The following is a 19,204-nucleotide window of genomic DNA, read 5'->3' as shown; positions in this document are numbered from 1 at the left end:
TCTTTTTTTTTTTTTTTTTCGAGACAGGGTTTCTCTGTATAGCTTGCGCCTTTCCTGGAACTCACTGGGTAGCCCAGGCTGGCCTCGAACTCACAGAGATCCGCCTGCCTCTGCCTCCTGAGTGCTGGGATTAAAGGCGTGCACCACCACCGCCTGGCTGGAAAAGAGCACTTCCGGTTTCTCTTCCCACACATAGTCAGACGACCTTGACTGTTAAATAGGGAGATCCCAGCTCTCACAGCTCACCAAGCAGAAGACAGACACACAGTGAGCACTGCCATTTTTCTCTTCTGTTTGCCAGCCCCCCATACCTCAAAGTGACTTAGTGCCATGAGTGAACCTCTCAGCTTCTCCCACTACACGCCTAGGGGTCAGGAAGGGTCATTTGACCCTGACACATTCTCCAATTCAGGCCGCCTCATCACCAAGACAGACTTTGTAAGGGATCTTGCATTGGCTCTCGGCTGCTTAGGAAACTGGGGGGGGGGGGGGGGGGGGGGCGGGGCGGGGGGATCTAAGACCTGCAATAGTTGTAATTGAGAAAAGGACAAGGAAAGCAATGTGAGCCAGAGAGAAGGCTGAGCGGGTAAATGGACCTGCTGGGAAACCTGCTGACATGAGTGAGTGATTCCAGAACTCACATGGTAGAAGAAAACTGACTCCCAAAAGGTGTCTTCTGATTTCATACACACACACACACACACACAGAATTATGTAAAATCAAAAGCACACCAACTTCACGCTGCAGTGTTTGAACAAGATGGAAATAAATGGCTTTAAGCCTTTTCTGTCACCTACCTGAAACCAAGCTGCTTCACCGAGGAAGAAAGCTTTGGACCACACAGATCTGAAGAACCGGGCAACCAGCACTCCTATGCTAACTGTGGTCATCCATGCCACAAACATTAAGGCACCTGCAGGAGGGAGAGATGTCGTGATTCAGACCACAGAGTAAGTTAGCTCCTTCATCGATGGCCAAACCCAGTGCTCAGAAAATAGAAACAGCCAGCAAACTACATTAAAGTGACAGAAATATGATCTCCCTCCCCGCCACACACACACACACACACACACACACACGCACACGCACACGCACACGCACACGCACACACACACACACACACACACACACACACTATATCATAGTTCTTATTATACCACCACTGTTGCTGCTAACAGCCAGCAAGGCCATACCCTAGCAGGTACGAGGCACCCCAAGTGCTTTACATGTATTAGTCGAAGTGGCCTTTGCCATTGTTTATGGGTATTTACATTGTCCCAATTGGCTGAATGGGGAAACAAAGGCACAGAGCACTCCAACAGCTTGACCACAGGCAGTGGGTTCTTAACCATCTTTCTCTAACAGCCTGTCTGCAGCTCTCCTCTCCCATAATCTTACTCCAAACAACACATGAAAGGTAAGAAGACAGACGTGTGACTTCCGAGTCTCGTTCCTGCCCAACTGGAGGTGCAGCAGGAGCACAGTCCAGCGGAACACAGGAAAGTGGCATTCAAGGTGAGCTGTGGTGATAAATTCAAGGAACGCCCTCACCACAAAGAACTCTGGAGAATGTGGTGGGAAAATCCCCGAGAGGCTAACGTGAGGTCACCGTCAGTTTGCACTGTGTTCCTGCTTTTGAGTCCTAGCTTTTCAACGTAAGCCAGCGCGCTTTGCAAATAGAATCAACTTCCATTGGTGGAGCCAAAGCATAGAAGAGGCCCTTATCCAAGCAACTATTCTCCCACTTGGGTGACATTCCTCATCCAAACAGCCAAAACCTGAGCACTGCACTGAGTACTTCCTGTGCTGAAATGCTAACACAAGAGTGAAACTAGGCGCATTAGCTGGGCAGTGGTGGCGCACGCCTTTAATCCCAGCACTTGGGAGGCAGAGCCAGGCAGATCTCTGTGAGTTCGAGGCCAGCCTGGACTACCAAGTGAGTCCCAGGAAAGGTGCAAAGCTACACAGAGAAACCCTGTCTCGAAAAACCAAAAAAAAAAAAAAAGAGTGAAACTACATTTGTGAAACCAAACTACTGTTACAACTAAACAACCAAAACCACACCCGCTTTTGAATTAGCATTTATTTTAATAAAAAAAAAATCAAGGATTCAAAAGCATTAACTTCATTCATCCAGTAATATTCAACCCGGATGAATTTAAAATTCCCACTGCTGATTTTAATGTGTCTCCTGTGTTCATACCACTGAATTAGATTTCCTTCCCCCCCCCCCTTTTTTTTTTCAGAGCTGAGGACCGAACCCAGGGCCTTGTGCTTGCTAGGCAAGCGCTCTACCACTGAGCTAAATCCCCAGTCCCTTCCTTTCCCCTTTTAATAAAAACTGACAAACATTCAGAGAGACAATCTACTTGAAAATGCTAATGTTGAAAGAAAGATACAAGAAACATGAACATTTGCTGGGCGACTCCTGCCACCGAGCCTGATCCAGCCAGCGCCTGCTCGCTGATTAGTGCATCCCACAAATCGTGATGATGATGCTCTGTTAACTCACCATGAGCCTTTAAAAGGGGTGACGAGTGGGACCCCCCTACGTTCTTGGGCGTGCCTGTCACATCGTATTTTTCGTACGTTATCAAAGGTTGCTGAGAGTGCCTAAAAATTCGGCCTGAGAGGTGGACACAGAATAGAAAGAAAACATCTTACAGTGATGAAACATTATGGGCTAGGGAGAGTTGACATCCCCATGTAGAAGCAACCCAAAGATACATTCAGGAGCCAGCGACTTTCCTGAAAATCAAGGAAAGAGTTCAACCAACAACAAGATGAATCGAAACAAGGACTGGGAATGGAAGGGTTAAAGTGAAAAGAACCAGTGTGTGCAATTAACAGGTTAAACAATGTCAAAATGATGGCTGATGACAAGTCACTGGAGATAGCCACTGTACTTCTCCAGCACTGACCGATGTACTGGAAAGCTCTCAGCCTTCAACCAAGCCTGCGTTCTGAAAGCCCAGGATATGCTAACAGAAGACCAGGCGTAGACAGCTAAGAAAAGCATTTTGATGATACAGAATTTGCCGGATGGTCAGTTCCGACTGGGTGGAAGTAACAAATCCAAGTCTCGTATACCAGTGACATTTAAAAACTGAGGGAAGGGCTGAGAGTTGGCCTGGTGCTTAAGAGCACTTGATCTTGCAGAGGACCTGGGAACCTGAGGTCCTCTTCTAACCTCTAAGGGCACCAGGCACCCACAAGAAAAACACCCTAACACGCAAAATAACAAAAAAGAAATCTAAAACAACTTTTCTGTAAAACTGAGAAAACATTATTATCTTTTTTCTATTTTTCCCTTTCTTTTATTCTTTGGGGTTTTGTTGTTTCATTTTGTTTTTTGAGATAGGGTCTCACTATGTAGACCAGGCTAGCCTCGAACTCATAGAGATCCACCTGCCCCTGCCCTGCTGCTGCCACTTCCTCCTTAGTGCTGGGATTAAAGGCGTGCACCACCATGTCTGCCCTTATTTGTGTCTTTTATTACTATTTGTTGTACATGAAATCAAATCAGGAAAATATGGGACTATTCCAAGTGTGTGCACGTGTGTGTGTGTGTGTGTGTGTGTGTGTGTGTGTGTGTGTGTGTGTGTGTGTGTATGCTCACTCTACTCTACAGGTAACATAACTTTTTAAACCCGGGCATTTGATCAATATACCTAGTAACAATGCATTGGAGAAAATCTATTTTCCCTTTCCCAGCAGTTATCAATTGCAAATAGCTTTGGGGTTAGAACCAGGACTCCATGTCCACCTCCCCTTCTCCTTGATGGGATTTTGTTTGGTTTGAACCTGTGCAGGCCTGTGCACGCTGTCACAGTCTCTGTGAGTTCATTCGTCATCAGCCCTGTTGTGGCTGGAAAATGCTGTTTCCTTGAAGTCATCCACCTCCTCTGGCTCCTACAATCTCTCTGCCTCCTCTTCTGCACAATGAACCAAAAATATAGGCACAAGAATATTCACTGCAACATTTTTATATATTGTTTAAAGAGAAAATATAAACTAAATGTCTATCACTAGAATAGAATAAATTATAGAACATACAAACATATTTTTAGAAAAATATGTGAGAGCAAAAATAGTTAAGAAACTTAATAGATATATAAATGTTTGTTGAAAACAAATGCTAGCTATCAGGCACCAGACCATATCACAGTAATTTCAAGAGGCGGTGGGGGGGGTGGCGAGGGGGGGGGGCGAATGTCTCAGTGGGTCATAGAACTTGCACACACACAAATAATAATAATTGAATTAACTAAATTAACTTTTAAAAATTTATGAAATATACAGGTTATATTATCTGTATAACAAAATGAAAAAATAAAAAGAGAGAAGATCATCCAGCTAGATATTTATAACACTATTTTTTATTTTTTAATAATTTATTTAATTTTATTTGGATTTTTTTTTTTAATATGCATTGGTGTGAAGGTGTCAGATTCCCCCGGAGCTAGTGATAGATAGTTGTGAGCTGCTATGTGGGTACTTGGAATTGAACCCTGGTCCTCTGGAAGAGCAGCCAGTGCTCTTAGCAACTGAGCCATCTCTCCAGCCTCAACACTATTTTTTAAGCTATTAGTTTAAACAGGAAATCAAAACTAAAATCACAACTCTTCTTAGAGATGCTAACAATGAAGATACTTCAAAACACCTGGATGTAATCACAGTAAAGACAAAGGATTGAAGTGATCATTTAATTTGTGGTTTAGTTAAAACAACAAAATGTAACCGTGCTGGTTAGTTTTTATCAACTTGGTATAAACTGGAGTCACCTAGGAAGGAAGAATCTCAGTTGAGGAACTGCCACCATCTGATTGGCCCTTGGACACATCTATGGGTCATTTTCTTGATTAATGGTTGATGTGGTGGGGCCCAGACCACTGTGGATGGTACCATCCCTAGGCAAGGAGTCCTAGGATACATAAGCAGCTGAGCAAGGCAGAGGAAGCGAGCCAGTATGCAGTGTTCCCTCCCCATGGTCTTTGCTTCGGTTCCTGCCTCCAGCTCCCACCTCGGTTCCTCTTGATGATGGACAGTAACCCGCCAAACAGAACCCTTCATCCCCGCAAGCTGCTTTTGGTCAGAGCATCAGAGAAGCAAACTAAATCAGTAATCTAGAAAACCAGAAAGGAAATGTCAGTAGAATCAATAGTGTTTGGTAACTCAGAGCACAGAAGTGTCACAGACAATGGTAGATGTAAACAAGATGGCCAAGCTGCCGATACAGAAGATACTGGTGACGAAAAGGAAGATGAGGCTGCACACGGCGGCGCACGCTTTGAATTCCAGCCCTCGGTAGACAGAAGAGTGGCTCTCTATGAGTTCAAGGCCAGACTGATCTACAGAAAGTGTCATGAAGGCCAGTCAGGGCTACATAGTGAGCTGTCTCAAAACAAAACAAACATTCAGATTCCTCAAGTATACTGGGATCCCAGGGCACCCATTTTACTTAGGAAATGACGCAGCAGAGCAAGCAGACACAAGCCCCTTCTAGCAGGAATCCCTGCCAGGGCTGGCACTCCACCTCCTGGAGAGGCTCGTGTCTAAGGAGACCAGATCCAGATTGGATAGACTGTCCAATATAGATTGGAGCTGGTATTTCTTGCAACAATCCAAAAGGCACTGTTCCTAGGAAAGTGCAGCAGAGCCCAAAGACACACATAACTTCTTGCAAGGAGCTCACAGTTCTGGTGCCAATTCATTGTACAAAGCAGGTACTTTGTAACCGGGCTGACATTCTTTGCATGAAAGTTAAGCCAGAAACCTAACTCAAAATCAAAAGAGAATCCCTTCCATACCTTAAGATGAGCGATTGTAGTGGTATCTGCATGGGAGAGGGGAGAGGAAGAGAGAAAAAGGACGATGTGCAAAGACGGATTTAACCCAATGCTTACCGTCATGGGCAGCACCTTCTGCTAGGAAGATGTAGTAGCTTTCGTTTAACGCGAATCTGTTCCTAACCCCAGGCAGGGTGATGTTTCTTCTGAATGAACACTGTATGACGCCATCCGCCAGCCTCCAGGCCATATCCTTGAGAGTCCCCTACAAACACAGGAGCTTCTCAACACTTTCCAAAGATTTGCTAAAAAAATAAGACACGCTCAAAACCCTGCCCTGCTCCGTTTCCTTTTTCTAAGGTTGGAGGAGCTTGTTTTATCTGTAGTGTCCTTCCTTATCAAAGAACACCAAGATTTTTATTATTATTATTACTCTAGTTTGTCTTTATGCCACTTGGCAAACATTATGTTTTCACTGTGAGCCAGATCTTCACAGTTCCTCTACCCAGCTGAGAAAATCTAACTGACGTGCTAACCCCAATCGGCCATCCGCACACCAACAGAAAACCTGAGGAACACCCTGGAGGCCAGCATGCAACACATATCTAGGCAGGAGTCCCAGGCTTCTGAGCAAGCCGACCGACCCCACAGGAAAGCTAGGCACAGTGGCAGTGGCGTCACGAAGGGAAGCCACTGCCCAGTCACACTTCATTCACTGTGACATTAAGGAAGAGCCTACTGCTCCTTTATAGCACATTGGCTTGCCATCTGTCCTACAGAAAAAGTAATCGTTCACATTGGCACAGATGCCAACATGGGGCAAGCGAGGCAACCACCTGGGCATCAGTGTTAACATGTGTTCCTCCTTCCTACTGGCCAAGAAACACTTGTGTAACTAACAGAGGGTTGGCTGTTTGTCTGTTCGATTGACTGTTTTTGAGAGCAGGTGTAGATACCAAGTAGAAAGGGGCGTGTGCAGGAATAGTTGGGTCACAGTACTTAAGGACTCCTTACATTTTTAAGAAGTATTGGTCTTTTCCCTTGAACTTCACCATATGTTTGACAAAGCTCAAATTTATAGTATTTCACATTTTAATATTCTTTGCCCACAACAAATAGGTGGAATTCTGTCCCTCTCCCCCGTCTCAACATCCCATAGGCTTGCCCACTGGAGAATGTGACCACAAGCTCTCAATTTGAGTAGGACAAGTCAAACCAGAGGTAACCACAGTTCTGGGGGTCACAGTTGGGCCACAGGCTGAGAGTCTACATCCAGCCCCAAGTTTGGGGGGAAAATATTTTAGGGATGGGAGGAAACAGAAACAAAAACAAAAACAAATCCCCCAACCTCACATCTCATTTCCCTAAACTGAACACTCTTGTTGGCCAAGTTATGTAATACTCATGTCCCTGCATTATGGTCTGTAGTTCACTCCAAGCGGTGACTCTGGCTTCTGCTGACTCTTCTGTGATTGGCGTGGCTGCATGGTCACCATTCAATGGCAAATGTCAGGACAATGGTTAGGTGTGGGGACGGTCCCTCGGGGAGCTGTTCCTCCTGTCTGCTGCTGGAATATGGACCTTAAACTACCCCCCCCCTCAGGATTTACTTATTTTCCTATATGCGTATGAGTGTTTGACCTGCATATATGTATGCATATGCTTGGTGTCCACAGACGTCACAAGAGGACACTGGATCCACTAGAACTAGGGTTCCAGAAGGTTGTGAACCACCACATGAGTGCTGGGAACATAATCAGGGTCCCCTGCAAGAGCAACAAGTGCTCCTAACAGTTGAGCCATCTCTGCAGTCCCAATCTTGAACTTTTTCTTTTCCTCTTTCCTTCTTTTTCTCTTTTCTTTTTTTCTTCTGTTTTGGTTTTTCAAGACAGGATTTCTCTATATAATAGTTCTGGCTGTCCTGGAACTCACTCTGTAGACCAGGCTGGCCTCGAACTCACAGAGATCCACCTGCCTCCCGAGTGCTGAGATTAAAGGTATGGGCCCCCACAGGGGGTTCTGATCTTGAACTTCTGATCCTGGTGCTCCACTCACCTAGTGCCGGCATCACAGCCCTGCGCCTCCACACCCCGCTTATGCCATGCTGGGGACTGATCCCCAGCACACCCTTCCCCAGGTCTCATCTTAAAATCCTGTCCTATAAGCTTTCTGATCATGTCAAGAAGCCATAAAATACCTTTCCATAAGATGTAACAAAAAGGAATTAAGTGATGTGAGCAATAATTGATCACTTCCTAGCAGAGAATTTTGTCCTGTGCTTTCTAAGTACAGAATGTTTCTTGGCGATCATTCTAAGAAGAACTCTGCAGTCGGACCTTTGCCCGGGTGAGAGGCTAGCTACAAGACTGGCTACATACACAGCCACATCAGTGGTAGACACTTAGCAGGAAGGTGGACCAACCACGTGCATTGCCAGCATGTTCACACTCACCCTGGAGTCCATCACAGGAGAACTCCGCCCTGTCAAATAGGAAGGCTGTATATACACTGTCTGGTCTTCACGAATGCACAAGTAAGCATCGTCGTCACCCTGGAAAACAAGCGCATTATTTTAAGGCACCCCTAATCAAGTAGCATTTGATACTTTCAAAACATACTTGACTCAGCAGTAAATGATCTATGTAGTCTAGAGAAGCAGCTGTTTATTTATGAGTTAAAAAAAAAACAATGTTTTAGCTACATATGGTGGTGCACACCTTTAACCCCAGCACTCAGGAGACAGAGGCAAGCAGATCTTTGTGAGCTTGAGACCTGTTGGCACAGCTACATAGTAAGACCCTGTTTCAAAAATAAATAATATCTGGGAGTGGGGACGCAAACCTTTAATCCCAGCCCTGGGGAGGCCAATCTCTGAGATCTAAGCCAGCCTACTTTACATGTCAAGTTCCAGGCCAGTCAGGGCTACACAGTGTCTCAAAGATTAATTAAGAATAAAAGGGTGGGGCTGGAGAGATGGCTCAGAGGTTAAGAACATTCGCTGTTCTTCCAGAGATCCTGAGTTCAATTCCCAGCAACCATATGATGGCTCACAGCCATCAATAATGAGATCTGGTGCCCTCTCCTGGCGAGCAGGCATACATGTAGGCGGAATGTTGTATACCTAATAAATAAATAAATCTCTTATAAAAAAAAGAATAAAAGGGCACTAAAATCCCTAAAGTAACAGATCAAAATAGACACGTTGGAGGTAGTATACAACAGTAGAGCACTTGCCCAGCATGTGAAGGCCCGGAATTGCTCTCTTTAAAAGACATACAGCATGCTTTCCTATTCCTATACCCACAAATGGATGCCACTGTTAGCACTTCCATGCATACGGATTCCAACATTGGCATCTGTCTGCTTCTTCCTTCTCAGAGGAGAAAATATGTTCTGTTGCCTGTGTATCACTTCACTGTGAGCACTGTATGAGAGACTGACTTTCAAATAAATACACGTCATACACATTCATGACTGTGAATATGCAGGATTATATTTTTATATATATATTTATATATATAATTGCTGCATATTGTACATATTCACTGGATTTAACGTGGAATTTTGAGATAAAAATATCAGAGCTGAGGTAGGAACTTCCTATCAGTACAATTCTTCCTGATCCTTTAGTCTCCAATATTCCTTAACTCTGAAAGTTAAGTTATTCCTCTTTCGATGGGCTCTGAGAAGTCAGGCTGTGACTTCAGAGTACACTGAAGCAATGGTGCAAATGTCTGTCTGTCTGAAGTCACTGTCCGTATCCCACTAAGCTGATGGGCCCCTTTAGCTACTAACTCCTTCTGTATTCTTTATTGTTATTACATATGTGTTGTATGCACAATGTGCTCTGTCTGTATATGTACATATATACATACATATATGTTTTCAGGGCTGACCATCTGATACTGGATAACCAATTGGTTTGCTCTACCCTAGGGAAGACTCTTTCCCTCACTCTCAGCTCTCTGTAGTTGCCTGTAATTCTTTTTCTAGGGCTGAGGCCTAGTGAGCTTCCCCCTTCCGCGTTAGCATGCCTATTAGCGCTGTCCTTGTTCAGGTTATATGCAGGCAGCCATGTAGTGAGACTTTGTGGGGATAGCTTCCAACATTTCTAAGAGACAAAATCTCCCAGCAAACTTCCTGGTCCTCCGGCTCCCAGGACCTTTCCATGCCCTCTCTGCAATGATCTCTGAGCCTTAGGGGCAGGAGTTGGGTTGCAGATGCCCTAACTGGACTGGTATGTAACAACAAACAAAAAGAAGCCATAAATTTGAAGAACAGGGGGTGGGGAGTTACACGGGAAGGTTTGGAGGGAGGAAAGGAAAGGGGGAAATGGAAATGATGTAATTATAAAGATAAAAATATAAATTTTATATATAGAGAGAGAGACACCAGCTGCTGCCAGAAGAGACAACAAAAATTTAAAAATCTTTAAATATAGAGAGAGACACCAGCCGCTGCCAGAAGAAGCAAGTAAGTGTGCATACAAAAAATAATAATAATAATATAGTCCAAGTGTTGACTTAGAAGCAAACGGATTAGAACTCCAGTACTAACGATAACAGAGAGGCATCCTGACTATCGGAGAAGACAGAACAGGTGAGAACGGGAGCAGAGAACGCCGTCTTCACCTCCCAAATGAAGGGAAGAGAAGACGCCACTCTTCAGAGTTACAGAAGCACACACTACCGGAAATAAAGAGGGGAGACCACAGACAGGAAGCAGATCAGTAGGTAAAGGCACTCACTGCCAACCCTGATGACCTAAGTTTGACCGCCAGAACCTACGTGTTGGACTGGAACCTACAGTGTGGAAGAAATTCCCACACACTGTCCTCTGACCCCCACATCTGTGCCCGCACAGGGACACATACACAAAGTAAGAAAGTATATAATAAAGTTTTTTAAAAGTACATTGGAGGGCAGATATGGGTCGCTCAGCAGTACTGAGTACTTGCCTATCCTGAAAACTCACCTCAAAATCAATCCGCAGAAAGATACAGTATCTGCTAACATATTAGCATTCAAACCTTAACTTCTACACACACACCCAAGGGGATGTCAGTGGACAGCATCTAAGAGTCATTTGTCTCCTGCCATTATGAACTCAGGTAACCAAACTTGGTAGCAAGCACCTTTACCCACTGAACCACATCACCAGCCCATTGTGCCAAAATTCTTATATTTTTGGTTGTGAGCCTAGCCTTTAATGGCTGAGCCATCTCTCCAGCCCTGTGACAAAAATCTTAACACTGTGGGATGTCTTTCTGTATGCTGTGAATATGTGTTGCTATGATCGGTTAATAAATAAAGCTGGTTTGGCCTATGGCAAAGCAGTTTATAGGCAGGCAGGAAATCCAAGACAGAGACAAGAAAGGAGAGGCAGAGGAGAGAGACACCAGCCGCTGCCAGAAGAAGCAAGATGTGAAAGAACTGGCAAAGCCAGGGAACACGTGGCAAAACACAGATTAATAGAAATGAGCTAATTTAAGATATAAGAGCTAGCTAGCAAGAGGCCGGCCATAGACCACACAGTTTATAAATAATATTGAGCCTCTAAATGATTATTTTATAAGTGGCTGTGGGACCTCGGGGCCAGACTGGACCAGAGAAAACCTTCTGGCTACATTTTAATATAAATCTACCATGTAAATGGCAGAACACTAAAGGCAGGCAGTGGTGGCACACACCTTTAATCCCAACACTCAACACTCGAGAGGCAGAAGCAGGATGATCTCTGTGAGTTTGAGGCCAGTCTGGTCTACAAAAAGAGTTCCCAGGGCAGCCAGGGCTGTTACACAGAGAAACCCTGTTTAAAAAAAAAAAAAATAGAAGAATTCTCCACAAAGCTACTGGCCTGAAAAAAAAGAAAAGAAAAAAAATCAAGAAAAAAAAAGTAGAATAACTGCTAAAGCAAAGGAGATCAAGACACATAAATGCATTGAAAGATAATTGCTCACTCTTGGATAAGAAATTTCTTTAAAAAAAAAAACCAGGTACAAGAGAACATTATTGGGATGACTGGGAAAATGGAATATAAACTATGCAGTGCACAAAATGATAGTCTCATTATCAAATTTTCTCAATGTGATAAAATTGTGGTAATTGCAAGAGAACATTCTTGTTCTTAGGAGAGATGTGCCAAAATCTTTAAGATGAAATGCTGTCATATCTACTTCCTCTCAAAGAGTTTAAGAGGGAAAACTGTATTTATATACACCACATGAGTCAACTAAGACAGAGTAATGGACCTGAACATAGAAGAAGAAAGGTAAAAGGGCAAATCTAGGTGAATGATTAATGGCATTCACTGGCCTATTCTTTTGGCATTTCTGCCTTAAAGTTTATAAAAGGGACAGTGAGGCTGGAAATGCAGCTCTGTGTAATGTGCACTGAAGCCCCGAGTTCGATTCCCAACATGCAAAAGAGAAACAACATGGATAGAGAAGCTTGAGACAGGAGGAAGAAGGAATTATGAATGGAAGGGAATCAAAGCCACGATCAAAGCCAAAATTCTTCCAAAAACCAGGGAAGATGATGATAGCCATAAAAAAGATGTCCTATGATTTACCTCACACTGTACCTGACAAGGAGCCGTTACACAATAATACTAAGTGACAATTGTCGGCCACCACGAATAAGGAAAACAAGGAGAAAAAAATGATCATAAATTCAGTGTTACAGTGTCGATCTGTGTTATCCAAAAACAATCATTGGCATGAGACCAGCCAACAATGAAATCTACAATCCAGGGCCCAAGTAAGGTCAGAGCTGAGAATAACCTAGAGTTTGGTCACTGAAAGATCATGTATGCAGCACATATAATACAGCAAGATACATATTCTGTCTTCATCCCCAGCTCCTGGTATAGAACTCCTATAACCTCTGGGCTCTCTAAAAGTTTTCTTTTGGGGGATAGGGGTGTAAATGAGTTGACTGATGACTGGCAGCCCATGATACCCACATGATTAAAAGATTAAGGCCCTAATCTCACCCCTGATATACCAAGAGAGTAGAAGGTATTGAAGGTTAAGTAGGTCATCGATGGTCAAAGACTCAATGGATCATGCCTATGTGATGAAGTATGTACAAACCCCAGAAGGACAGGGTTTGGAGAACTTCCAGATAGCTGAACTTGAGGTTCCTGAAAGGAGCTGGAGAGATGGCTCAGCAGTTAAGAGCACTGGCTGCTCTTCTGAGAGACCTGGGTTTGAAAGATGGTGTGCCCAGGGAGGCCACGGAAGCTCCTGCCACTTCCCACACACACACTTTGCCATGTGCACCTCTCTTTTGGTATCCTTTGACATATTGTTTATAATAAACAGAAAAGAGTGCTTCCCTGAATTTGTTGAATAGCCCAGCCCCAGGATGGGGCATTGGGAATACTGGTTTGTCATCCCTAGAGTCAAAAGCACAGGTAAGAATAGTAAGGGGCTGGGCAGTCCTGGGGACTGAGTCCTCAACCCAGGGGGTCTGACACTATCTGCAGAATGAATGCCTGCTGCAAAACCAATTGTTTGCTTGATGTGTGGTAAGATACCCCACACTTAGGAGGATCACAGAAGCAATTTGTGAGTATAGTTGGAGAAATTAACTGTTTTCTACTTAAGAGAGGAATGGGGAGAGAAGCTAGTAATGTGTTTTCTTGTTAAACTTTATATAATGAAAATCACAGAGAAGACCAAAATGCAAAAATAAGCAAGCCAGTATTAACAAAAATTTGGAAAATTATACTTTTCAATTTCAGTGATGAAAGCAATTGCTGTCAATTTATGAAACCTTTTTTTTTTTTTAGGTAGACTTTAGGTTGTTATCCAATCAGCATTTAAAATATCAACCATCTTCAGTATCTCAACTTATATGATATAGTCAAAAATAACAGAACCCTGAATGTGGTGTCACATGCCTTTAATCCCAGTAATCAAGAGGCAGTGGCAGGCATATCTATGGGAGTTTGAAGCCAGCCTGGTCTATAGCGTTCCAGGCTAGCCAAGGCTACATAGTGAGACCCTGTGTCAAAAAAAAAAATGTTCATAAAAATACACTAAAGTTTTGAAAATAACAACCTTAAATAGATATAACCACTTTTAAAGTATATTCTGAGGACGATCCATTTCCACCAATTTAGGCAACCAGGTGTACAACTGATTTTAATCATTAAGCAGGCTTCTCTCTGTAAACCAACTGCACCTGCATAATTAAGTCTTTTTATAAACACTTTTGATGAGCACTATAAGAGAAATAGGTAAGATTTCTAAGTGGGATAAAAATATCTCAAATTAGAGATAAATGCTTTTGTGCCATCTTGCCTACAATTTACAAGAACGAACCTGCCTGTGAAAGTCCGCCATCACACTCAACAACAAGACCCTTCCCTCTTTCCCATTCACTGTGGCCAGTAGGAGGAAATGGGCTATTACATTACAGCATGAATTTGAGCTATACAGTTATAGGAATAAGTTGTTTTTACTTTTCAATGACAAATAAATATGATGTAATATGTCATGTATAATAATGCATAACTGACACATGTAAGTGACTGCAGTGTCCCAGCGATCCACCTCAAGGAAATTATGTGTTTATCCAACAAGGCCTTTTAATCCTATCTGGAGTCCTCTTCAGAATTTGCTTCACAACCCATTCCATCCCATTCGAATAACAAGCATTACCACGGCCTTTCCTTATTGCTTTAGAGTCACATTTGACTCTGATCTCAACCTCATTATTCATCTCAGGCACCAAATTTGATTCATTTTTGCTAGTACTGAGAACACCCAAAAGAATAAGCTGCAGGTCTGACGGTAATTACAGAGAGAAAGCAAGGGAAATACTTTGCACAATTGCAGCATTATGTTCCATAAAAATGGATAAAGCTTCCCATAAAAGTAACTCTGAAGAGAAAAGGTTGAAATTTTCTTCCTTCTGAAAGTGCATGAGGTAACACATTGCCTTGTCACTATGGTTCTGTGTTTGGAGATGGGGCTTCACATCCCCATGCTGCTGGCCCCATGACCTCAAACTCCTGGTTATCCTGCCTTAATCTCCTGAACGCCAGGATTAAAGGCCTGTGCCAACAACTTGGGTGGCGTGCATTTTAGAATTAATCTTGGTTCTTCTTTCACAGCCATGCCAGAGTTCTGTTTTCCTTGGTTTTGCTTTGTTATTTTGAACTATGGTTCCCTCAAAAGGGGGGATGTCAAGTTTAGACCCTGACATGAAGGAAAGTCTCCAAAGATTGCCTTTCCTAATGAGGGAGTCACATTGGTGTCCATCCACTCTGCTCACTGCCAATCCTCTACGAAGAGGACTTACTCAAAGGGTCCTCTTTCCTCTCCCCAGGGAAACAGGACACTTCTGCAGCAATCTGTTTTTCCCCAACAGCACAAGGCTGCCACCTACCGAATCCCTAAATCCATCCAGCAGCCCCCCTCCCAGAAGAGAAAGAATCAGGAAGAATACACTCCGCCTTCCACACATCAGACAAAGGAGCAGCCAGAAAACATGGCCTGCACACACGCTGCCCTCATTGGTGGGAAACTTGCTATGACTTTAAGACAGGGACACCACCAGTAGGGGGCGCTCGATTTAGTTCTGGTGCCTGAGTGAACAATAGTCTGAAGGGCGTGACAATCGCAACATTTTATGTAGACATTTCTTTTGCCTGTAATTCCTGCTTTTTCACAAAGAAACAAGAACATGGGATGGCAAATGGTCTTCGCAGCTGACCTGCTCTTAGAAATTACTGCCCAACTATGGAGATCACGGAGCAGCCACTGAGATTCAGATTCTACCTATTCCTATTCTACCCTCAGATCTGGAAGACCCAGCTGACGTACTGCTGGTGTTAGTCTCTTGCTGTCATCCCAAATGCAAACAACAGATACAAACCATCCACCGGTCACGAGAAAATGCAAAGGACAGGTAGCCTTCACTGGGACCACTCATTTCAACCACCACCGACTGGTCATCTCTGGTGAAGGACAAGAAGACGCAGGAGGGCTCGTTCTCTGGATCACAGTTCGAAGGACTCCTGACACAAAACTTCGTGTTCCCACACTCGGAGGCGCTGAACTAGAGAAATGACAAGAAGGGGAAGGTCCTAATGATGAAACGAGCAGTTCACCACCCAGGACTGGACAGCCATTACCTTCAAGTACGGGCTGCAACAAGAAAACCTTCAAAAAAGGGAACAGAGGACACCTCACAAATTCGAAATGATCAGAGCATTCTTCAGCTTCTGTGGATTTTTAAATGTAGTTAGTTTTAATTGCAATTTGGGAAAGCACACTAGTCAGCCTGTAGTGATACAGGAGTGGTTATGTTCATTTACTATATAAAATACTTCACACCATCCAAGACCAGGAGGAGCAAGGTTCCCTGCAAATTTGAGACGTTTCTTAGGAAAACGTCTACACTGGCAATCTTGTCTAAGCAGGTACCTTCTAATTTTCAAGAGGTAGTATTTTCAAAAGCAGGCAAGTCAAACATGGGCAAGTCTTTATGTATCCATCTTGGGAACAGCTTTTAAAATTTACAGTCAAAGCTTGCAGTTAAGTGATACAGGACAAGATGGGATGCTTGTAAATACCACCACTGCAAATAACTGTAGGAGTAACTCTACTGTGTCAGGAGGCACAGCCAATGTTCTACACTACTGAACCCAGCGCCTCCAGTGTGGTACCTAAGGGCCCCTCTTCCCACCCCAACCTCATCTTAGGCTTAATAGAGCCACTAGGAGCTTGGAAATGTGACTGTGGTCTGTGAGCTCCACTTTGGTCTATTCCACTTGTCAAAAGAACCTATTCTCTAAGAATCTCTTTACTTTTGGCAATCCAAAAGAGACTCTGAGGTCTCTTCTAACCCTAGAAATACCAGGGCTCTGAATGAATCTCCCTATAATTAAAGATTATCACCTTGGCACAGAGGCATGGTAAAATTTCAAAGAATAGGCCCCTTTTATTGACTACATGAAAGGCAATATTTTTTATTAGGAAGCTGCTGTACAAAACTTCATTTACTTAAAGCAGCTTTTAAATAAGTATTAAGAGTGAAGTGGAAGCTAATATAGATAATAACCTCTTCAGTAACTTTTCAGGGAAACAAACGTGCAGCATTCATTACAATGTGATCAAAGACAACATCCATGGAAGTGTTTAAAACTGTGGAAGAGCAGGATGCCAAATAAGACCACTATTATGTAGATGAAATGGTTTTTTTTATTTAGTCATTTTTAGTTTTATTTGTATATATGTCTGTGTAAATGTATTGTAGGCGTTCAAGGAAGCCAGAAGAGGGCATCAGATCTTCTGCAACTGGAGTTACAGGCAGCTGTGATCCGCCTGATGTGGGATTTGGAACTAAACTCGGGTTCCCTAGAAGAGCAACAAGTGCTCTTGGCTGCTGAGCCACCTCTCCAACCCCTTTTTTAGGGAAAGAAGAGATACCTATGCAGACAAAAAGCAAAGAGAATAGGACCTAGAGCAGTGTTTCTCAGCCTGTGGGTTGCAACCCCAAAGACCGTGGGAAATTGCAGATAATTACATGACAATTCATAACAGTAGAAAATTACAGTTACAAAGTAGCAACAAAAATAGTGTTATGGTTGGGAGGGTCACCACAACATGAGGAACCGTATTAAAGGGTTGCAGCGTTAGGGAGGTCGAGAACCACCGCCCTAGACTTCACCTCATATCTGTGCGGCACAAGGCACAGGTAAAAGCATGTGTTCATTATTTTGATGGCCGTTCTTGGCCATAAAGAGCTGCACATGATTGTTTCTCCCCCTTGAAGCTGACACGGGAATAATTTCCCCCAAAGACCCACACAAGGCAGGCAAGTCAACACTTAGGCACAAGCATGTTCTTGTAACTATGGCGACACATTCTGTGTGTGCACGTCTGCAAGAAGCAGTCTAATTCACCCAAATGTCCTCCAGTGAAAACCTTCCTGTTGTTTCTAGTATGATTACCCTTTCCAAATTTTTTTTTTTCAGTCATCATTCTTTTGAATCAGACAGCCTAAATGGAATCGCAGCTGACACAATTTGCGAGCGATTTTTCTTTTCTGTGACTCAGCACACTGAACTGTCTGGTCCTGTTCAGGGATGGGGGGACACAGAGAGCAGAACCTCATGTGGCCTCAAACTTCCTATGTCGTTTGTGTCATTTGTTTGTTTGCTGGGGGCAAGGGAGTTGACATAGTCTTACTAGATGGTTCAAACTGACCTAGAACTCACCACGTAATCCAGCCTGGCCTCAAATTTTCAACGATCTGCCTCCTAACTGCTGGGATCCTGGGCAGTTGCCGTCATACCTCAGAGTCCCCCCACACTCTAATAATTTTAATAAGATAAAGTCTATATTATACTACCACTTCAAGCCTCTCCAAATCTTGTCTAAATGTAACTGAAACTTCCTCTCTATATTTAATATTCTGCAGGAAAGGAGAATGGAAAAAAAGGAAGGAGACGTGAAGAAGGGGGGAAGTTTTCTTGGCTTCCTTTTCAAGTGAGTACACACTCCCAGTTAGCAAAACTAACTGTGAGTGTTGCGGCTACGCTTTGAAAGGAGAAACTTTTATGCCCTTTATTCAAACCTGTAAATCAACGAAGACTTCCTTCAGACTTCTACAGAGACCCCCGAAACTCCCTCCCACAGCGCAGTCCAGTTAATGCTACCCAGAGGATCAGCTGCCAGGCACACTCCTCTCAGTTGCATTGGGTGGAGGCACAGAAACGTTACTCACTGGCTTGGTTAAGTGGGTGACAGAAGGGGACGTTGTCAACGGCTGGGCTGTGGCTTCAGGCGTCGTAAAGGGAGGAGCATTTGGTTGTGAAATGACATGACTGGGAATCTTCACCCAGTAGATCTTATACTTCTCAACAACTGTGGCTCTGAAATAGAGTACCCATGGGATTAGACAAAACGCCAGCAGTGGCCCATTGTAAGCAAATCAAAACTTTAAGTGAGGCCGGGCGGCGGTGGCGGTGGTGCACGCCTTTAATCCCAGCACTCACTCGGGAGGCAGAGCCAGGCGGATCTTCGTGAGTTCGAGGCCAGCCTGGTCTACAGAGCGAGATCCAGAACAGGCACCAAAACTACACAGAGAAACCCTATCTCAAAGAAAAAAAAAAAAACTTTAAGTGAAAAATGTGTGAGGAGAGGTGAGTGAAGAACACGCATGTGTGGAACACAGTTCTTATGACTGTCCTCCACCCATTACTAGGCGAGCTTTATTGCTCTCTCTCCCTGCCTCCCTTTTATCTCATTGGTTGTGTGTTCTTTTCTTAACAACAGCCACAAACGCTGGGTTGTACAACTCAACTACATAGGCTTCCGCTCCCTGACAAGAACACACTCCTAGTCGGTTCACCGTGCATGCATCACACTCCTCCAAAGGGTGTATGTGTAAGAGGC

General features: G+C 43.7%; 1 protein-coding gene across 1 annotated transcript in view; it reads right to left on the bottom strand.

The window, feature by feature from the left end:
- Frrs1 (ferric chelate reductase 1) overlaps positions 1-19,204 on the bottom strand; it is a 46,106-nt gene that overhangs the window by 12,689 nt on the left and 14,213 nt on the right. The window contains exons 5-10 of the mRNA XM_042279805.2: positions 18,534-18,681; positions 15,678-15,860; positions 8,243-8,341; positions 5,908-6,055; positions 2,514-2,627; positions 799-914 (exon numbers count right to left, since the gene is read on the bottom strand). Of these exons, the coding sequence (XP_042135739.1) occupies positions 799-914; positions 2,514-2,627; positions 5,908-6,055; positions 8,243-8,341; positions 15,678-15,860; positions 18,534-18,681 (808 nt within the window). The remainder of the gene's footprint in view (positions 1-798; positions 915-2,513; positions 2,628-5,907; positions 6,056-8,242; positions 8,342-15,677; positions 15,861-18,533; positions 18,682-19,204) is intronic.

Source organism: Peromyscus maniculatus, chromosome 6 (genome assembly GCF_049852395.1).
Source record: "Peromyscus maniculatus bairdii isolate BWxNUB_F1_BW_parent chromosome 6, HU_Pman_BW_mat_3.1, whole genome shotgun sequence".
Lineage (NCBI taxonomy): Eukaryota > Metazoa > Chordata > Mammalia > Rodentia > Cricetidae > Peromyscus > Peromyscus maniculatus.
Note: the sequence above shows the minus strand (reverse complement) of the source record. Positions and strands in the feature narration are given on the sequence as shown.